Source organism: Vidua macroura, chromosome 33, assembly GCF_024509145.1.
Source record: "Vidua macroura isolate BioBank_ID:100142 chromosome 33, ASM2450914v1, whole genome shotgun sequence".
In the NCBI taxonomy this organism is placed as follows: domain Eukaryota; kingdom Metazoa; phylum Chordata; class Aves; order Passeriformes; family Viduidae; genus Vidua; species Vidua macroura.
The window spans coordinates 1,378,450-1,398,464 of record NC_071603.1 but is presented as its reverse complement, the minus strand read 5'-3'; the positions used below and the strand labels follow the sequence as shown (position 1 = coordinate 1,398,464).

Sequence of the window (20,015 nt, the reverse complement as noted above, 5' to 3'; positions counted from 1 at the left end):
ACTCCCAGTTCACTCCCAGTTCTCTCCCAGTTACCCCAGTTCTCTCCCAGTTCTCCCAGTTCGCTCCCGGTTCCCGCCGGAAGTCGCCGCCGGCCTCGCGCCGCTCACGTGACCGCGCCGCCCCTTTGGCCCCGCCCCCGTTTCCGCGGCAACCGCCCTGGCCTTCCGGCCGAGCACGTGATCCCGCCCCGACCAATCGGCGGCCGGCGCGGCGCGGGCGCTCAACCAATCAGCGCGCGGGAAGGCGGCGCGCGCGGCGGCGGGCCCGTGTGGGCGCCGCCATGTTGGGGGGGGCGGCGGCCCCGCCGCGGTTTTTGGGGGGGTCCCGGTTCAAAATGGCGGCCCCGGGGGCCGGAACGGGCTCAGGGCCCCTCCCGCTGCTCCCGCCCCGCGCCCCCCACCCGCCACCGTAGCGCCAACGACACCGGGGCCCGAACGGGGGCTGCGGGCCTTTATTAAAAGGTCAAAGGTCAGCGGGCACAGCACGGGGGGAGTCCCTGAGGCGGCCGCGGGGTCACAGTGCAAAGGTCACGGCCGGGAGGGAGGGCAGAGGTCAAAGGTCAGCACCAAAATCCCCACAGGAGAGCAGAGGTCAAAGGTCAGCACCGAAATCCCCACGGCACAGCAGAGGTCAAAGGTCACCAGGAGGAAAGCAGAGGTCAAAGGTCACCAGGAGGTCACCGGAGGAGAACAGAGGTCAAAGGTCACCAGGAGGTCCCTGAGGTTGAGGCCACCAAGAGAGGGCAGAGGGCCAGCACAGGCGTCACACAGGGGTCAGAGGTCACACCGGGGTCACACAGAGGTCAGAGGTCACACGGGGGTCACACAGGGGTCAGAGGTCACACAGAGGTCAGGCCACGCGGCAGCCGCGGGGGCGTGGCCGGGGTTGGGGGCGGGGCCGGGCGGGGCCCGGGGAGGCCCCGGGGGGGCGGAGCTGCGGGGGGGAGGGGGAGGGGCTCCCCCAGGAACAGCCCCTCCCACGAGGAGGAGGATGAGGATGAGGACGATGAAGGCCAGCGGGGGCCGCCCCTCCCCCGCCGCCGCCCGGGGGGGGAGCCCCGGGGGGGGGAGGGGCAGCGCCCGGGGGGCGGAGGGGCGGGGCCGGGGGCGGGGCCGGGGGCGGGGCCCAGCTCCGGCAGGGACAGGCGGCGGGGGAGGGGCCGGGGGTGGGGGAGGGGCCGGGGACCCCCCTGGCGGGAGCGGGGCCACGAGCCTGCGGGGGAGGGGCGAGCGGTGAACCTCCCAGTTCATCCCAGTTCATCCCAGTTAGCACCAGTGAGCCCAGGGCACCTCCCCAGTTCATCCCAGTTAGCACCAGTGAGCCCAGGGCACCTCCCAGTTCATCCCAGTTCATCCCAGTGAGCCCAGGGCACCTCCCCAGTTCATCCCAGTTCATCCCAGTTAACACCAGTGAGCCCAGGGCACCTCCCCAGTTCATCCCAGTTCATCCCAGTTAACCCAGGGCACCTCCCCAGTTCATCCCAGTTAGCACCAGTGAGCCCAGGGCACCTCCCAGTTCATCCCAGTTCATCCCAGTGAGCCCAGGGCACCTCCCCAGTTCATCCCAGTTCATCCCAGTTAACACCAGTGAGCCCAGGGCACCTCCCAGTTCATCCCAGTTCATCCCAGTGAGCCCAGGGCACCTCCCAGTTCATCCCAGTTAGCCCAGGGCACCTCCCCAGTTCATCCCAGTTAATCCCATTCCTCTCCCAATTCCCCCATTCCCCTCCCAGTTCCCTCCCAGTCTCTCCCACTCCCTCTCCCAGTTCCCACCCAGTCACCCCCAGTCCCTCCCAGTCCCCCACACTCCCCTCCCAGTTCTCCCAGTCCCTCTGAGTTCCCCACCAATCCTCTCCCACTCCCCGCCCAGTCTCTCCCATTCCCCTCCCAGTCCCTCTCCCAGTCCCCCCAGTTCCCCCATTCTCCCCCAGTCCCCCGCAGTCCCCCCAGTTCCCAGTTCCCCCAGTTCCCCCCAGTTCCCAGTCCCCCCAGTCCCCCCAGTCCCCCCCAGTTCCCCCAGTTCCCCCCAGTTCCCAGTCCCCCCAGTCCCCCCCAGTTCCCCCAGTCCCCCCAGTTCCCAGTCCCCCCAGTCCCCCCCAGTCCCCCCAGTTCCCCCAGTTCCCAGTCCCCCCCAGTCCCTCCCAGTTCCCCCAGTTCCCAGTCCCCCCAGTTCCCAGTCCCCCCAGTCCCCCCCAGTCCCCCCAGTTCCCAGTTCCCAGTTCCCCCAGTCCCCCCAGTCCCCCCAGTCCCCCCAGTTCCCAGTTCCCCCAGTTCCCAGTCCCCCCAGTTCCCCCAGTTCCCCCAGTTGCCGGCGCTCACCGGGCGGGGCGGTCGCTGCCCGGCCCCGCCGCCGGGGGGCGCAGCGCGGGCTGTCGGGGGCGCAGCGGGGCGAGCAGAAGATGCGGCCGCCCCGCGGCAGGAACGGCGCGCCCAGCAGGGGGCGCGCGCAGGCGGCGCACCGGAAACAGCCGGGCACGGCGTGCCAGTGCTGCCCCCTGTGGGACACGTGCGGGCACTGCAGCTCTGCGGGGACAGCGGGGACAGTGAGGGGACAATGGGGACAATGGGGACAATGGGGACAGTGAGGGACAATGGGGACAGAGGGGACAATGGGGACACCATAAACAGCCAGGCACGGCGTGCCAGTGCTGCCCCCTGTGGGACACGTGCGGGCACTGCAGCTCTGCGGGGACAATGGGGACAGTGAGGGGACAATGGGGACAGGGAGGGACAATGGGGACAGTGAGGGACAATGGGGACAGAGGGGACAATGGGGACACCATAAACAGCCAGGCACGGCGTGCCAGTGCTGCCCCCTGTGGGACACGTGCGGGCACTGCAGCTCTGCGGGGACAGTGGGGACAGTGAGGGGACAATGGGGACAATGGGGACAATGGGGACAGTGAGGGACAGAGGGGACAGGGAGGGACAATGGGGACACCATAAACAGCCGGGCACGGCGTGCCAGTGCTGCCCCCTGTGGGACACGTGCGGGCACTGCAGCTCTGCGCGGACAGAGGGGACAGTGAGGGGACAATGGGGACAATGGGGACAGTGAGGGACAATGGGGACAATGGGGACAGTGAGGGACAATGGGGACAGAGGGGACAATGGGGACAGTGAGGGACAGTGAGGGACAATGGGGTCAGGGAGGGGACGATGGGGACAGTGGGGGACAGAGGGGACAATGGGGACAAGGAGCGACAGTGAGGGACAGAGGGAACAGTGAGGGGACAATGGGGACAATGGGAATAATGGGGACAAGGAGGGACACTGGGGACAGGGAGGGGACAATGGGGACAGTGAGGGACAATGGGGACAAGGACGGGACAGTGGGGACAATGTGGACAGAGGAGGTTCCAGTGCTGCCCCCTGTGGGACACGTGCGGGCACTGCACCTCTGGGGACACCGGGGACAGGGAGGGACATTGGGGACATGAAGGGACATTGGGGACATGAAGGGACATCGGGGACATGAAGGGACATTGGGGACAGGGAGGGGACATCGGGGACATGAAGGGACATCGGGGACAGGGAGGGGACATCGGGGACATGAAGGGACATTGGGGACAGGGAGGGGACATCGGGGAGCCCGGGGGACCCCCAGCCCCCCCGAGCCCCCCTCACCGATGGGGTCCCCGCAGGTGTCGCACAGGTGGGCGCGGCGGGCGCGGCAGGGGGGGCACAGGGGCGGCGCCCCCGGCCCGGGCAGCTGGCGCGGCTCCAGGGGCCCCTCGCACTCGAGGCAGCGCAGGTGGCGCAGGTGCCAGCGGCGCCCCCCGGCCTCGGCCCAGCGCCCCCCGAAAATCAGCTGGGGAGGGGGCACGGGGGGTCAGTGACACAGAGACCCCCAGAGACCCTCCCAGAGACCCCCAGTGACCCCCCCAGAGACCCCCAGAGCCCCCCGAAAATCAGCTGGGGAGGGGCACGGGGGGGGTCAGTGACACAGAGACCCCCAGAGACCCCCCCAGAGACCCCCAAAAATCAGCTGAGGGGGCACGGGGGGTCAGTGCCAGAGAGACCCCCAGAGACCCTCCCAGAGACCCTCCCAGAGACCCCCCAGAGCCCCCCGAAAATCAGCTGGGGGGGGGCACGGGGGGTCAGTGACACAGAGACCCCCAGAGACCCCCCCAGAGACCCCCAGAGACCCCCCCAGAGACCCCCGAAAATCAGCTGAGGGGGCACGGGAGGTCAGTGCCAGAGACCCCCAGTGACCCCCCCAGAGCCCCCCAAAAATCAGCTGGGGGGGGCACGGGGGGGGTCAGTGCCAGAGAGACCCCCAGAGACCCTCCCAGAGACCCCCAGTGACCCCCCCAGAGACCCCCAGAGCCCCCCGAAAATCAGCTGGGGGGGCACGGGGGGTCAGTGCCAGAGAGACCCCCAGAGACCCCCCCAAAAATCAGCTGGGGGGGGGGCACGGGGGGGTCAGTGCCAGAGACCCCCCCAGGGCCCCCCAACCCCTTTACTGTCCCATACACCCCACAAGTGCCCCCAGAGCCCCCCCAAAAATTCCCTGGGGGGCACCAAGGGGGCGTGGGGGGGACTCAGAGCCCAAAGAACCCCTTGGGCCCCCAGGAGCACCCACAGCACCCCATAACTGCCCACAGCACCCCACAGCACCCCACAGCACCCCAAAGCACCCCATAGCACCCCATAACCCCCCACAGCACCCCATAGCACCCCACAGCACCCCATAACTGCCCACAGCACCCCATAACCAAACTGAGCACCCCATAACCACCCCATAGCACCCCATAACTGCCCACAGCACCCCATAGCACCCCACAGCACCCCATAACTGCCCACATCACCCCATAACCCCCCACAGCACCCCATAACTGCCCACAGCACCCCATAGCACCCCACAGCACCCCATAACTGCCCACATCACCCCATAACCCCCCACAGCACCCCATAGCACCCCACAGCACCCCATAACTGCCCACAGCACCCCATAACCAAACTGAGCACCCCATAACCACCCCATAACCACCCCATAGCACCCCATAACTGCCCACAGCACCCCATAACTGCCCATAGGCCCCCCAGCACCCCATAACACCCCATAACTGCTCCCAGCACCCCATAACCAAACTGAGCACCCCATAACCACCCCATAACTGCCCATAGCACCCCATAACTGATCCCAGCAACCCATAGCCCCCCCCAGCACCCCATAGCACCCCATAACTGCCCATAGCACCCCATAACCACACTGAGCACCCCAAATCCACCTCATAATTGCCCACAGCACCCCATAACTGCCGACAGCACCCCACAACCACACTGAGCACCCCATAACCACCCCATAACTACCCCATAACTGCTCTCAGCACCCCATAACCACCCCATAACCACATGAGCACCCCATAACCACCCCATAACCACACTGAGCACCCCATAACAACCCCATAACCCCACTGAGCGCCCCATAACCACCCCATATCCACCCCATAACCCCACTGAGCGCCCCATATCCACCCCATAACCCCACTGAGCACCCCATATCCACCCCATAACCACCCCATCACTGCTCCCAGCACCCCATAACCCCACTGAGCGCCCCATATCCACCCCATAACCCCACTGAGCACCCCATGAGCACCTCGTCGCAGGCGGGGCAGCGGTGCCGCACGCTCTCGCCGTGGTGCTGCCCCATAACCCCACTGAGCACCCCATAAGCATCCCATAACCACCCCATAACCCCACTGAGCGCCCCATATCCACCCCATAACCCCACTGAACACCCCATATCCACCCCATAACCCCACTGTCCCCGCACCTCGTCGCAGGCGGGGCAGCGGTGCCGCACGCTCTCGCCGTGGTGCTGCCCCATAAGCACCCCATAACCCCACTGAGCACCCCATATCCACCCCGTAACCCCACTGAGCACCCCATATCCACCCCATAACCCCACTGAGCACCCCACGAGCACCCCATAAGCCCGTTGTCCCCGCACCTCGTCGCAGGCGGGGCAGCAGTGCCGCACACTCTCTCCGTGGTGCCGCCCCATAACCCCACTGAGCACCCCATAACCATCCCATATCCACCCCATAAGCCCACTGAGCACCCCATATCCACCCCATAACCACCCCATAACTGCTCCCAGTACCCCATATCCACCCCATAACCCCACTGAGCGCCCCATATCCACCCCATAACCCCACTGTCCCCGCACCTCGTCGCAGGCGGGGCAGCGGGTGCCGCACGCTCTCGCCGTGCTGCTGCCCCATAACCCCACTGAGCGCCCCATATCCACCCCATAACCACCCATATCCACCCCATAACCCCACAGCCCGCACCTCGTCGCAGGCGGGGCAGCGGTGCCGCACGCTCTCGCCGTGGTCCCTGCCGCAGAGCAGCCGCCCCCCGGCGCCCCCGGGGCAGAAGTAGACCAGGTCCACCAGGGGCTGCTGGCAGCGCTGGCAGCGGAAGCAGCGCGGGTGCCAGCACAGCCCCAGCCCCGCCCGCGCCGCGAACACCGCCAGGGCCCCGCCGCGCACCGCGCCCCCGCACTGCGGGCACACGGCCGCCGGGCGGCGCCACCGAGCCGTTAGCGGCGGCTTTGGGGTGGTTATGGGGTGCTCAGTGTGGTTATGTGTGGTTATGGGGCGGTTATGGGGTGCTGAGGGTGGTTATGGGGTGGTTATGGGGTAGTTATGGGGCGGTTATGGGGCGGTTATGGGGTGGTTTTGGGTGGTTTTGGGGTGCTGGGGGTGATTTTGGGATGGATATGGGGTGGTTATGGGTGGATGTGGGTGGTTATGGGGTGCTCAGTGTGGTTATGGGGCGGTTATGGGGCAGTTATGGGCGGTTATGGGGTGGTTTTGGGTGATTTTGGGGTGCTGGGGGTGATTTTGGGACCGCCCGGGCCCCGCCGCGCACCGCGCCCCCGCACTGCGGGCACACGGCCGCCGGGCGGCGCCACCGAGCCGTTAGCGGCGGCTTTGGGGTGCTGAGGGGGGGTTATGGGGCAGTTATGGGGTGGTTAGGGGTGGTTATGGGGTGATTTTGGGGCAGTCACGGGGTGCTAAGGGTGATTTTGGGGTGCTGAAGGTGGTTATGGGGTGGTTTTGGGGTGCTGAGGGTGGTTTTGGGATGGATATGGGGTGGTTTGGGGTGATTTTGGGGTACAGAGGGTGGTTTTGGGTGGTTTTGGGGTGGTTATGGGGCGGTTATGGGGTGCTTATGGGGCGGTTATGGGGTGCTGAGGGTGATTTTGGGGTGCTGAGGGTGATTTTGGGTGGTAATGGGGTGGTCATAGGGTGGCTATGGGGTGCTGAAGGTGGTTATGGGGTAGTTATGGGGTGCTTAGGAGCGGTTATGGGGTGATTATGGGGGGTTATGGGGCGGTTATGGGGTGCTGAATATGGTTATGGGGCAGTTATGGGTGGTCATGGGTGGTTTTGGGGTGCTGAGGGTGGTGTTGGGGTGGTCATAGGGTGGCTATGAGGTGCTGAAGGCGGTTATGGGGTGGTTATGGGGTGCTGAGGGTGATTTTGGGGTGCTGGGGGTGGTTATGGGGTGGATATGGGGCAGTTATGGAGTGCTCAGTGTGATTTTGGGATGGATATGGGGCAGTTTTGGGGTGCTAAGGATGGTTTTGGGGTGCTGGGGGTGATTCTGGGATGGATATGGGGCGGTTTTGGGGTGCTGAGGGTGGATATGGGCAGTTATGGGGTAGTTATGGGGTGGTTATGGGGTGGTTATGGGGTGGTTATGGGGTGGTTATGGGTGGTTATGGGGCGGTTATGGGGTGGTTATGGGTGGTTATGGGGCGGTTTTGGGGTGCTGGGGGTGGATGGGGTGGTTATGGTGTGGATATGGGGCAGTTATGGGGTGCTCAGTGTGATTTTGGGATGGATATGGGGCAGTTTTGGGGTGCTAAGGATGGTTTTGGGGTGCTGGGGGTGATTCTGGGATGGATATGGGGTGATTTTGGGGTGCTGGGGGTGGATGGGGTGGTTATGGGGTGGATATGGGGCAGTTATGGAGTGCTCAGTGTGGTTATGGGGTGGATATGGGGCGGTTTTGGGGTGCTGGGGGTGATTTTGGGATGGTTATGGGGTGGTTTTGGGGTGCTGGGGGTGATTTTGGGGTCCTCTGCCCTGGTTTTGGGCCTCCCCCCCCAAATCTTCCCCTCCCCGCTCCCCCTTTTTGGGGTTCCCCCCTCATTTTGGGGTTCCCCACCCGCCGTGTTTGGGGTGCTGAGGTTGCCGTTCTTGGGGTGCCCATTTTTGGGGTTCCCGTTTTTGGGGTGCCCTGTTTTTGGGGTTCCCATTTCTTTGGGATTCCCGTTTTCGGGGTTCCCATTTTTTGGGGGTTCCCTTTTTTGGGGTTCCCATTTTTGGAGTTCATGTTTTTGGGGTTCTCATTTTTGGGCTGGTCCCATTTTGGGAGTTCCCATTTTTGGGGGGTGCCCATTTTCGGGGTTCCCGTTTTCAGGGTTCCTTTTTTTGGGGTTCCCGTTTATGGGGTTCCTATTTTGGGGGGGTTCCCATTTTTGGGGTTTCTCATTTTTGGGGTTCCCATTTTGGGGAGGTCCCTTTCTGGGAGTTCCCGTTTTTGGGGGTTCACATTTTTGGGGTTCCCATTTTTGGGTTCCCATTTTTTGGCGTCCCATTTTCGGGGTTCCTTTTTTGGGGGTTCCCGTTTATGGGGTTCCTATTTTGGGGGGTTCCCATTTTTGGGGTTCCCATTTTGGGGGTCCCTTTCTGGGAGTTTCCATTTTTGGGGGTTCCCGGTTTTGGGGTTCCCATTTTTGAGATTCCCTTTTTTGGGGGGGTTCTCATTTTTGGGGCTTCCTTTTTTGGGGTTCCCGTTTATGGGGTTCCTATTTTGGGGGGGGTTCCCATTTTTTGGGGTTCTCATTTTTGGGGTTCCCGTTTTGGGGAGGTCCCTTTCTGGGAGTTCCCGTTTTTGGGGGTTCACATTTTCGGGGTTCCTGTTTTTGGGTTCCCATTTTTTGGGTTCCCATTTTTGGGGTTTCCATTTTCGGGGTTCCCGTTTTGGGGGGTTCCCGTTTTGGGGGGGTTCCCGTTTTTTGGGTTCCCATTTTTGGGTTCCCTTTTTTGGGTTCCCTTTTTTGGGGTTTCCATTTTCGGGGTTCCCGTTTTTGGGGTTCCCATTTTTTGAGCTCCCATTTTTGGGGTTCCCGTTTATGGGGTTCCTATTTTGGGGGGGTTCCCATTTTTTGGGGTTCTCATTTTTGGGGTCCCTTTCTGGGAGTTCCCCTTTTTGGGGGTTCCCGTTTTTGGGGGTTCCCTTTTTTTGGGCTTCCCATTTTCAGGGTTCCCTTTTTTGGGGTTCCCGTTTTCGGGGTTCCCTTTTTTGGGCTTCCCATTTTTGTTCCCATTTTCGGGGTTCCCGTTTTTGGGGTTCCTTTTTTGGGTTTCCCATTTTTGGGGTTTCCATTTTTGGGGGGTTTTCCCTTTTTTGGGGTGCCCTGTTTTTGGGGGTTCCCATTTTCGGGGTTCCCGTTTTTGGGGGCTTCCATTTTTGGGGTTCCCGTTTTTGGGAGTTCCTTTTTTGGGTTTCCCATTTTTGGGGTTCCCATTTTTGGGGGGTTTTCCCTTTTTTGGGGTGCCCTGTTTTTGGGGGTTCCCATTTTCGGGGTTCCCATTTTTGGGGTTCCCATTTTTGGGGTTCCCGTGTTTGGCGTTCCCATTTTTGGGGTCCTGTTTTTTCCCATTTTTGGGGTTCCCATTTTCGGGGTTCCCATTTTTGGGGTTCCCTTTTTTGGGGTTCCCATTTTTGTTCCCATTTTCGGGGTTCCCATTTTTGGGGTTCCCTTTTTTGGGGTTCCCATTTTTGTTCCCATTTTCGGGGTTCCCATTTTTGGGGTTCCCATTTTTGGGGGTCCCGTTTTTCCCCATTTTCGGGGTTCCCATTTTCGGGGTTCCCGTTTTTGGGGTTCCCGTTTTTGGGGTTCCCGTTTTTGGGGTGCCCCCACCTGCTGGCAGACGGCCCCGACGCTGGTGAGGGGGAGGGGCCGGACGCTCCCCTGACCCAAATTTTCCCGTTTTCGGCGCTGGGCGAAAAGTTTCATTTCCCGACGCTCGGCCTCGTCCAGGTCGTGGCAGAACTCGGGCTGGGAAGGGGTGGGAGAAGCTGAGACCACCCCAAAAATCCCCCAAAATCCCCCAAAACTTCCTAGAAACGCCAAACCCAACCCCGAAAAACCCTCAAACAACCCCAATCACCCCCAAAAACGCCTTCAGATAACGCAAATCCACCCCAAAAATGCCCTCAAACAACCCAAAGCACCCCAAAAAGGCCTTCAAACAACCCAAATCACCCCAAAAATGCTCTCCAGGAACCCAAATCCACCCCAAAAACGTCCTCAAACAACCCAAAGCACCCCAAAAATCCTCTCCAAGAACTCAAAAAAACCCCAAGAATGTCCTCAAACAACCCAAAGCACCCCAAAAAACCCTCAAATACCCCAAAATCCACCCCAGAATCGCCCTGGAATAACACAAAGCACCCCAAAAATGGCTTAGAACAACCCAAATTCACCCCAAAAATGCCTTGAACAACCCAAACCACCCCAAAATTCCTCTCCAAGAACTCAAAACTACCCCAAAAACGCCCTGAAACAACCCAAAGCACCCCAAAAATGCTCTCCAGGAACCCAAAACGCCCCAAAAATCCCTTGAACAATCCAAAGCACCCCAAAAAATGGCTTAGAACAATTCAAAGCACCCCAAAAACGCCCTTGAACAATCCAAACCACCCAAAAAATGGCTTAGAACAATCCAAATTCACCCCAAAAATGCCTTGAACAACCCAAAGTCACCCCAAAAACGCCCTTGAACAACCCCAATCACCCAAAAATCCTCTCCAAGAACTCAAAACCACCCCAAAAATGTCCTCAAACAACCCAAAGCCACCCCAAAAAACCCTCAAATACCCCAAAATCCGCCCCAAAAACGCCCTGGAACAACACAAAGCACCACAAAAATGGCTTAGAACAATCCAAATTCACCCCAAAAATGCCTCAAACAACCCAAAGCCACCCCAAAATTGCCTTGAACAGCCCCAATCACCCCAAAAGCGCCCTTGAACAACCCAAATCTGCCCCAAAAATCCTCTCCAGGAACCCAAAACCACCCCAAAAAATGCTCTCCAGGAACCCAAAATGCCCCAAAAAACCCTCAAACAACCCAAAACTGCCCCAAAAATGCTCTCCAGGAACCCAAAACGCCCCAAAAAACCCTCAAACAACCCAAAGCACCCCAAAAATGCTCTCCAGGAACCCAAAATGCCCCAAAAAACGCCCTCAAACAACCCAAAGCACCCCAAAAATGCTCTCCAGGAACCCAAATCCACCCCAAAAATCCCTTGAACAACCCAAACCACCCCAAAAATCCTCTCCAAGAACTCAAAACCACCCCAAGAATGTCCTCAAACAACCCAAACCACCCCAAAAAACCCTCAAATACCCCAAAATCCACCCCAGAATCGCCCTGGAATAACACAAAGCACCCCAAAAATGGCTTAGAACAACCCAAATTCACCCCAAAAATGGCTTAGAACAATCCAAATTCACCCCAAAAATCCCTTGAACAACTCAAAGCACCCCAAAATTCCTCTCCAAGAACTCAAAACTACCCCAAAAACGCCCTCAAACAACCCAAAGCACCCCAAAAATGCTCTCCAGGAACCCAAAACGCCCCAAAAAAACCCTCAAACAACCCAAAACTGTCCCAAAAATGCTCTCCAGGAACCCAAATCCACCCCAAAAATCCCTTGAACAACCCAAACCACCCCAAAAATGCTTTAGAACAACCCAAAGCACCCCAAAAACGCCCTTGAACAACCCCAATCACCCAAAAATCCTCTCCAAGAACTCAAAACCACCCCAAAAATGTCCTCAAACAACCCAAAGCACCCCAAAAAAACCCTCAAATACCCCAAAATCCGCCCCAAAATCGCCCTGGAATAACACAAAGCACCCCAAAAATGGCTTAGAACGACCCAAATCACCCCAAAAATGGCTCAGAACAATCCAAATTCACCCCAAAATTGCCTTGAACAGCCCCAATCACCCCAAAAGCGCCCTTGAACAACCCAATCTGCCCCAAAAATCCTCTCCAGGAACCCAAAACGCCCCAAAAAAACCCTCAAACAACCCCAATCACCCCAAAAATGCTCTCCAGGAAGCCAAATCCACCCCAAAAATCCCTTGAACCACCCAAAACCATCCCAAAAAATGCTTTAGAACAACCCAAAGCACCCCAAAAACGCCCTTGAACAACCCAAAGTCACCCCAAAAATCCTCTCCAAGAACTCAAAACCACCCCAAAAATGTCCTCAAATAACCCAAAGCCACCCCAAAATTGCCTTGAACAACCCCAATCACCCCAAAAACGCCCTCGAACAACCCAAATCTGCCCCAAAAATCCTCTCCAGGAACCCAAAACGCCCCAAAAATGTCCTCAAACAACCCAAAACTGCCCCAAAAATGCCCCCAAACAACCCCAAAGCCCCGGAACCCTCCCGAGACCCCCGGGTACCCCCCAGAACCCCGGTACCCCCGGACCCCAAACCCGCCGGTACCCCCAAACCCCCCGGTACCCCCCAAACCCCCCGGTACCCCTGAAACTCCCGAACCCCCCCGGTACCCTGAGACCCCCGGTACCCCCGGAGCCCCAAACCCTCGAACCCCTCAGGACCCCCAAACCCCTGGGACCCCCGAACCCCCCGTTCCCCCCAGTACCCCCGGTTTCCCCGGTACCCGCCGGTTCCCCGTTCCCGTTCCCCATTCCCCTGGTTCCCTGTTCCCGTTCCCGTTCCCGTTCCCGTTCCCCATTCCCCGTTCCCCGTTCCCGGTCCCGTTCCCGGTTCCCCGTTTCCCCGTTCCCGTTCCCGTTCCCCATTCCCCTGGTTCCCTGTTCCCGTTCCCGTTCCCGTTCCCATTCCCGTTCCCGTTCCCGGTCCCATTCCCGTTCCCGTTCCCGTTCCCGTTCCCATTCCCGTTCCCGTTTCCCCGTTCCCGTTCCCGTTCCCGTTCCCGTTCCCCGTTCCGTTCCCTGTTCCCGTTCCCCGTTCCCGTTCCCTGTTCCCGTTCCCTGTTCCCGTTCCCCGTTCCCGGTTCCCCGTTCCCGTTCCCCGTTCCCGTTCCCTGTTCCCGTTCCCCGTTCCCGGTTCCCCGTTCCCGTTCCCGTTCCCCGTTCCCGTTCCCATTCCCGTTCCCGGTCCCGGTCCCGCTCACCTCCAGGTCGTGCGGGGGCAGCTGCCGCAGCAGCTCCCGCAGCCGGTGCCGCTCGCCGGCACTGCGCATGCGCGGCACCAGCGCGGGCGGGAGCTGCGCGAAGTACTGACACACCTGGGGGGGCGGGGCTTAACCACGGGCTGGGGCGGGGCTTAACGGGGCTGGGAGACGTACTGACACACCTGCGGGGGCGGGGCTTAACAACGGGCTGGGGCGGGGCTTAACGGGGCTGGGAGAAGTACTGACACACCTGCGGGGGCGGGGCTTAACAACGGGCTGGGGCGGGGCTTAACGGGGCTGGGAGAAGTACTGACACACCTGCGGGGGCGGGGCTTAACAACGGGCTGGGGCGGGGCTTAACGGGGCTGGGAGAAGTACTGACACACCTGCGGGGGCGGGGCTTAACAACGGGCTGGGGCGGGGCTTAACGGGCTGGGAGAAGTACTGACACACCTGCGGGGGCGGGGCTTTGGAGGGGTGCTATCAGAGGGGCGGGGCTTAGCAGGGTGTGGCACTAGGGGCGTGGCCTCACTGGAACAGGTGGGAGAGTACTGGGACACTAGGGGAGGGCGGGGCTTAGCAGGGCGTGGCACGAGGGGTGGGGCTTAGTGGGGTGTGGTACAAGGAGTGTGGCACAACTGTGACACCTGGGGAGGGCGGGGCTTGGGGTGTGGCACAAGGGGTGGGGCTTAGTGGGGTGTGGCACCACTGTGACACCTGGGGAGGGCGGGGCTTAGCAGGGCAGGGCAAAAGGGGCGGGGCTTAGATGTTTGCCATGGGTGGGGCTTGCAAGCAATTTCACATGATGGGCGGGGCTTGGAGGGGCGTGGCCTAATGGGCGGGGCTTGATTGGGCAGGTGTGGGGAGCTCTGGGTCACCTGTGGGGAAGGGGGTGGGGCTTAGAGGGGCGTGGCTGGAGGGGTGGGGCTGACTGGGTGGGGCCCACTGGGGGCGTGGCTTCCCCATGGGGCGGGGCAGGGACAAAATCCTGCATGGGGAAATGGGGCGGGGCTTAAGCGGTGGGTGGGGCCTGCAGGAGGGCGGGGCTCAGATGGGGCGGGGCTTCACAGAGAAACGCCCCGGATGGGGGTGGGGAATGTGGGCGGGGCTTCAGGGGGTGGGACCTCAACTGGGGCTGTGGCAGGTGGGAGGGGCTTCCTGCAGATGGGGGTGGAGTTTCAGCAGGTGGGCGGGGCTTGTGGGAACGGGCACGGCCTGGGCAGGGGGGCGGGGCTTGGCTCGGGGCTGGGGGGGCTGTGGGGTGGGCGGGGCCTGGGGGGGTTGGGGGACACAGAGGGGGGGGTCCCATCCCCTGGGGGGGTTTTTGGGGGTCCCGGGGGTGGTTTGGGGGTCAGAACATTTTGGGGGGCACAGTTTGGGGGGGTCCCATCCCTTGAGTTTTTTTGGGGGGTCCCGGGGGGGTTTTGGGGGTCCCGGGGGGGGGTCAGAACAATTTGGGGGGCAGCGACTGGGGGGTCTCCTTCCCTTGGGGGTTTCTGGGGGTCCCGGGTGGGTTTAGGGGGCCCAGGGGGGGTCAGAACGTTTTGGGGGGCACAGTTTGGGGGGTCCCATCCCTTGGGGGGTTTTTGGGGGTCCCGGGGGTGGTTTTGGGGGTCAGAACAATTTGGGGGGCACAGACTGGGGGTCCCATCCTTTGGGGGGGTTTGGGGGTCCCGGGGGGGGTTTTGGGGGTCCGGGGGGGTCAGAACATTTTGGGGGGCACAGATTGGGAGGGTCCCCATCCCTTGGGGGTTTTTGGGGTCCTGGGGGGGGGTTTTTGGGGGTCCAGGGGGGGTCAGAACAATTTGGGGGGCAGCGACTGGGGGGTCCCCATCCCTTGGGGGGGTTTTGGGGGTCCCGGGGTGGTTTTGGGTGCCAGAACAATTTGGGGGGCACAGATTGAGGGGTCCCATCCCTTGGGGGGTTTTTGGGGTCCCCGGGGGGGGTTTGGGTGTCAGAATATTTTGGGGGGCAGCGACTGGGGGGGGTCCCATCCCTTGGGGGGTTTTTGGGGGGGTCCCGGGGGGTTTTGGGGGTCCCGGGGGGGGGGTCAGAACATTTTGGGGGCACAGTTTGGGGGGTCCCATCCCTTGGGGGGGTGTTGGGGGTCCCGGGGTGGGTTTTGGGGGTCGGAACATTTTGGGGGGCACAGTTTGGGGGTCCCATCCCTTGAGAGGTTTTTGGGGGTCTCGTGGGTGGCTTTGGGGGTCAGAACATTTTGGGGGGCACAGTTTGGGGGTCCCATCCCTTGGGGGGTTTTTGGGGGTCCCGGGTGGGTTTTGGGGGTCGGAACATTTTGGGGGGGCACAGTTTGGGGGTCCCATCCCTTGGGGGGTTTTTGGGGGGTCCCGGGGGGTTTTGGGGGTCCCGGGGTACCTGGTCGGGGCTGAGGCCGGGGGGGGTCCAGGCGAACTCCTCGGGGGAGCACCCCGAGTCCTCGGAGCCGGGGGGGGGGTGGGAGTCGGGGAGCAGCCGGGCCAGGACCCCCTGCAGGGCCGGGGGGACCCCGCCCCCCACGTGCTCCCCCCGCGGGCACTTGCAGTGCTGGCACAGCTTCCTGTGGGCACCCCGAACCCGTCAGGGGAACCCCCGAACCCGACAGGGGCACCCCCGAACCCGACAGGGGCACCCCCAAACCCGACAGGGGAACCCCGAAATGGGATCAGGGAACCCCCAAACCCGTCAGGGGCACCCCCAAACCCCGTCAGGGGAACCCCCGAACCCGACAGGGGAACCCTGAAATGGGATCAGGGGCACCCCCGAACCCGTCAGGGGCACCCCCGAACCCGTCAGGGGCACCCCAAAACCGACAGGGGCACCCCCGAACCCGACAGGGGAACCCCGAAATGGGATCGGGGGCACCCCCAAACCCGACAGGGGCACCCCCAAACCTGTCAGGGGAACCCCCAAACCCGACAGGGGAACCCCCGAACCCGTCAGGGGAACCCCGAACCCGACAGGGGCACCCCCAAACCCGTCAGGGGAACCCCAAAATGGGATCAGGGGAACCCCAAAACCCGTCAGGGGAACCCCGAAATTGGATCAGGGGAACCCTAAAATGTGATAAAGGTGCACCCCAAAATCTGTCAAGGGCGCCCCAAAAGCCGTCAGGGGGAACCCCAAAATGGGATCGGGGGTGCCTCAAAATCGGATCAGGGGAACCCCAAAATGTGATAAAGGTGTGCCCCGAAACCCGTCAGGGGAACCCCAAAATGGGATCAGGGGTGCCCCCAAAATCCGGCAATATGGGAACCCCAAAATCCGGTCATGGGGGACCCCAAAATCTGAAATGGGGAGCCCCCAAGTCTGGTAACGGCGCACCCCAAAATCCGTCAGGGAAAACCCCCAAAATTCGTCATGGGGCACCCCAAAATCTGTAATCGGGCACCCCAAAATATGGCAATGAGGGGCACCCCAAAATCCCAGTCCCACCCCTTGGGGTGATGGGGATCCCAAAAATCCAGTAATGGGGCACCCCAAAATCCCAGTCCCACCCCAGGGGGGGATGGGGATCCCCCCAAAATCCCTGTTCCACCCTCGGGAAGTGATCGGGGACCCCCCAAAATCCCACTCCCACCCCAGAGGGGTGATAGGGGACACCCCAAAATCGGTCATAGGGACACCCCAAAATCCCCGTCCCAACCCCGGGACCCCCCAAAAATCCCAGTTCTACCCCAGGGGGGTGATGGGGGACACCCCAAAATCCGGTCATGGGGTACCCCAAAATCCCCATCCCAACCCCCAGGGGGGATGGGGGATACCCCAAAATCCCTGTCCCAGCCCTGGGGGGTGATGGGGATCCCCAAAATCCGGTCATGGGGTACCCCAAAATCCCCATCCCAACCCCGATGGGGGTGATGGGGGATACCCCAAAATCCGGTCATGGGAACCCCCCAAAATCCCCGTCCCACCCCCAAGGACTGATGGGGGACACCCCAAAATCCCCATCCCAGCCCGGGGACCCCCCAAAATCCCCGTCCCACCCCCAAGGACTGATGGGGGACACCCCAAAATCCCCATCCCAGCCCGGGGACCCCCCAAAATCCCCGTCCCACCCCCAGGGGGGTGATGGGGATCCCCAAAATCTGGTCATGGGGCACCCCAAAATCTCCTTCCCACCACAGGGGGGATGGGGGACTCCCCAAAATCCCTGTTCCACCCCCAAGGACTGATGGGGACTCCCCAAAATCCCTGTCCCACCCCCAGGGAGTGATGGGGACACCCCAAAATCCAGTCATGGGGCACCCCAAAATCCCCATCCCACCCCGGGACCCCCCCAAATTCCCCGTCCCAGCCCGGGACCCCCAGCCCGGCCTCACCTCCAGGGGTGCTCCTGGAAGCCGGGGCAGAGCTCGCGGCACGCCCGGCACGGCCGGCCCCGCTCGGGGGTCCTCGGCCTGGGACACCCCAAAATCAGCCCCGCGACACCCCAAAAAACCCCGCCCGAGCCCCCCCTTGCTCTGCCCCCTCAGAGGTTTGGGGGGGTTTGGGGGATTTTGGGGGTCAAAGCGCTCCTCAAAGCACCCGAGCCCCCCAAAACCACCCCAAAACCTTAGAGCCCCCAAAATCCCAAAACCCCCCCAAAACCCCAAAACCCCCTAAACCCCAGAGCCCCCAAAACCCCAGAGCCCCCGAAACCCCAAAGTGCCCCCTAAACCCCAGAGCCCCCCAAAACCCCAGAGCCCCCGAAACCCCCAAAGTGCCCCCAAAACCCCAGAGCCCCCAAAACCCCAAAGTGCCCCCAAAACCCCAAAATCCCCCTAAACCCCAGAGCCCCCCAAACTCCAGAGCCCCCAAAACCCCCCCAAAACCCCAGAGCCCCAAAACCCCCCCAAAAACTCCAATACCCTACAGCCCCCAAGACCCAAAGCGCCCCTAAAGCCCCCCACAACCCCAAAGTGATCCCCTAAACCCCAGACCCCACAAAACCCCTAAACTCGAAAGCGCCCCACAAAAACCCCAAAGCGTCCCCCAAAAACTCGAAAGTGCCCCACAAAAACCCCAAAGTGCCCCCAAAATCCCTAAACCCTAAAGTGACCCCCAAAGCACAGAGCCCCCCAAAACCCCAAAGCGCCCCCCAAAACCCCAAAATCCCCCTAAAACCCCAAAGTGGCCCCAAAACACCAAAGCACCCCCGAAAAACCCTAAAGTGCCCCCCAAAGCGCCCCAAAACCCTGAAATCCCCCTAAAACCCCGAAGTGGCCCCCAAAACCCAAAGTGCCCCCAAAACCCCAAATCCCCCCAAAATCTCCCAAACCCCAAAGCGCCCCCAAAACCCCTAAACCCAAAAGTGACCCCCAAGACTCCAGACTCCCCCAAAAATCCCAAAGCGCCTCAAAACCCCAAAATCCCCCCAAAACCCCAAAGTGCCCCCAAAACCCCAGAGCCCCCAAAACCCCTAAACCCCAAAACTCCAGACTCCCCCAAAATCCCAAAAGCGCCCCCCCAAACCCCAAAGCGCCCCCCAAAACCCCGAGCCCCCCAAAACCCCAAAGTGCCCCCAAAACCCCAGACCCCCCAAAACCCCTAAACCCTAAAGTGACCCCCAAGACTCCAGACTCCCCCAAAATCCCAAAAGCGCCCCCCCAAAACCCCAAAGCGCCCCCAAAACCCCGAGCCCCCCAAAACCCCAAACCCCCAGGCGCCCCAAACTCAAAGCGCCCCCAAAACCCCACACCCCCCCAAACCCCTAAACCTTAATGTGCCCCCCCAAAACTCCTGACTCCCCCAAAAACCCCAAAGCGCCCCCCAAAAACCCCAAATCCCCCCAAAAGTCCCCCCAAAATCCCCCCAAAATCCCCCCGCCCTCACGCGCTCCGAGCGCCGCCGCCGGGACCCCCGCGTGAACATGGCGGGCCTTGGCCACGCCCCTCCGCGCAGACCACGCCCTTCATCGGCACAGACCACGCCCTTTCTGTGGAGACCACGCCCTAACCGCGCCCCACCTCAAGGAGGCCACGCCCCACCGCGCTGGTCCCGCCCTCTGTTGCCCCCGGCAACCGTTAAACCACGCCCCCATAGGTGAGGTGGCCACGCCCATGGGTTGGCCACGCCCCTCAGTGAGGGGCGGGGGTTGGGGGATTTTGGGGGGATTTGGGGTTTGGGGGTTTTGAGGGGATTTTAGGGGATTTTGGGATTTGGGGGGTTTTGGGTTTTGGGGGGGTTTGGGGGATTTTGGGGGGATTTGGGGGTTTGGGGGTTTGGGGGATTTTGGGGGGGATTTGGGGGCTTTTGGGATTTTGGGGGGTTTTAGGGGATTTGGGGGATTTTGGGGAGTTCAGGGATTTGGGGGGTTCAGGGATTTTGGGGATTTGGGGGATTTTGGGGGGATTTGGGGGATTTTGGGGGGATTTGGGGGGGGTTGGGATTTGGGGGTTTGGGGGGATTTTGGGGGATTTGAGGGTTTTAGGATTCGGGGGGATTTTGGGGGGTTTGGGGATTTTGGGGGAATTTTGGGGATTTTGGGGGGTTTGGGGATTTTGGGCGGATTTGGGGGATTTTGGGGATTTTGGGGGGTTCAAGGATTTGGGGGGTTCAGGGGATTTGGGCGGATTTGGGGGATTTTAGGGCTTCAGGGGGTTGGGATTGGGGGAGTTTGGGGTTTAGGGATTTGGGGGTTTTTGGGGGGCTCAGGGGGTTTTGGGATTTCGCGGATTTTTTGGGAATTTCGGGGCGTTCTGACCATTTTGGGGGCGGGGCCGGGGAGGAGTGGGCGTGGCTGTGGGCGGAGCCTGGGCGCTCCAAGCCCCGCCCCCGGGGTTGATCGGGTTTTGGGGGGCCCCGGTTTGGGGGGGCCCTC

General features: G+C 61.5%; 1 protein-coding gene across 1 annotated transcript; it reads right to left on the bottom strand.

The window, feature by feature from the left end:
- Positions 1 to 324: 324 nt before the first annotated feature.
- On the bottom strand, positions 325 to 19,256 carry PRICKLE3 (prickle planar cell polarity protein 3). The gene is made up of 9 exons (XM_054001837.1): positions 19,162 to 19,256; positions 17,536 to 17,613; positions 15,593 to 15,773; positions 13,217 to 13,330; positions 9,953 to 10,090; positions 6,303 to 6,515; positions 3,628 to 3,811; positions 2,320 to 2,523; positions 325 to 497 (listed from the first exon to the last, which is right to left on the bottom strand). Exons 1-9 carry the CDS (start codon positions 19,254 to 19,256, stop codon positions 331 to 333), a joined length of 1,374 nt encoding a protein of 457 aa, XP_053857812.1. The 3' UTR covers positions 325 to 330.
- Between the last annotated feature and the right edge of the window lie 759 nt (positions 19,257 to 20,015).

What these genes read in the sequence shown, in the direction of transcription:
- PRICKLE3 (XM_054001837.1), bottom strand. Translation starts at nt 19,256, where the DNA reads ATGGGCGTGGCCACCTCACCTATGGGGGCGTGGTTTAACGGTTGCCGG. An exon ending in TGCCCCCGCACGACCTGGAG is followed by an intron (nt 10,091 to 13,216) that starts GTGAGCGGGACC and finishes ACCCCTTCCCAG; the next exon opens with CCCGAGTTCTGCCACGACCT. An exon ending in GGCAGCGACCGCCCCGCCCG is followed by an intron (nt 498 to 2,319) that starts GTGAGCGCCGGC and finishes CGGCCGCCTCAG; the next exon opens with GGACTCCCCCCGTGCTGTGC.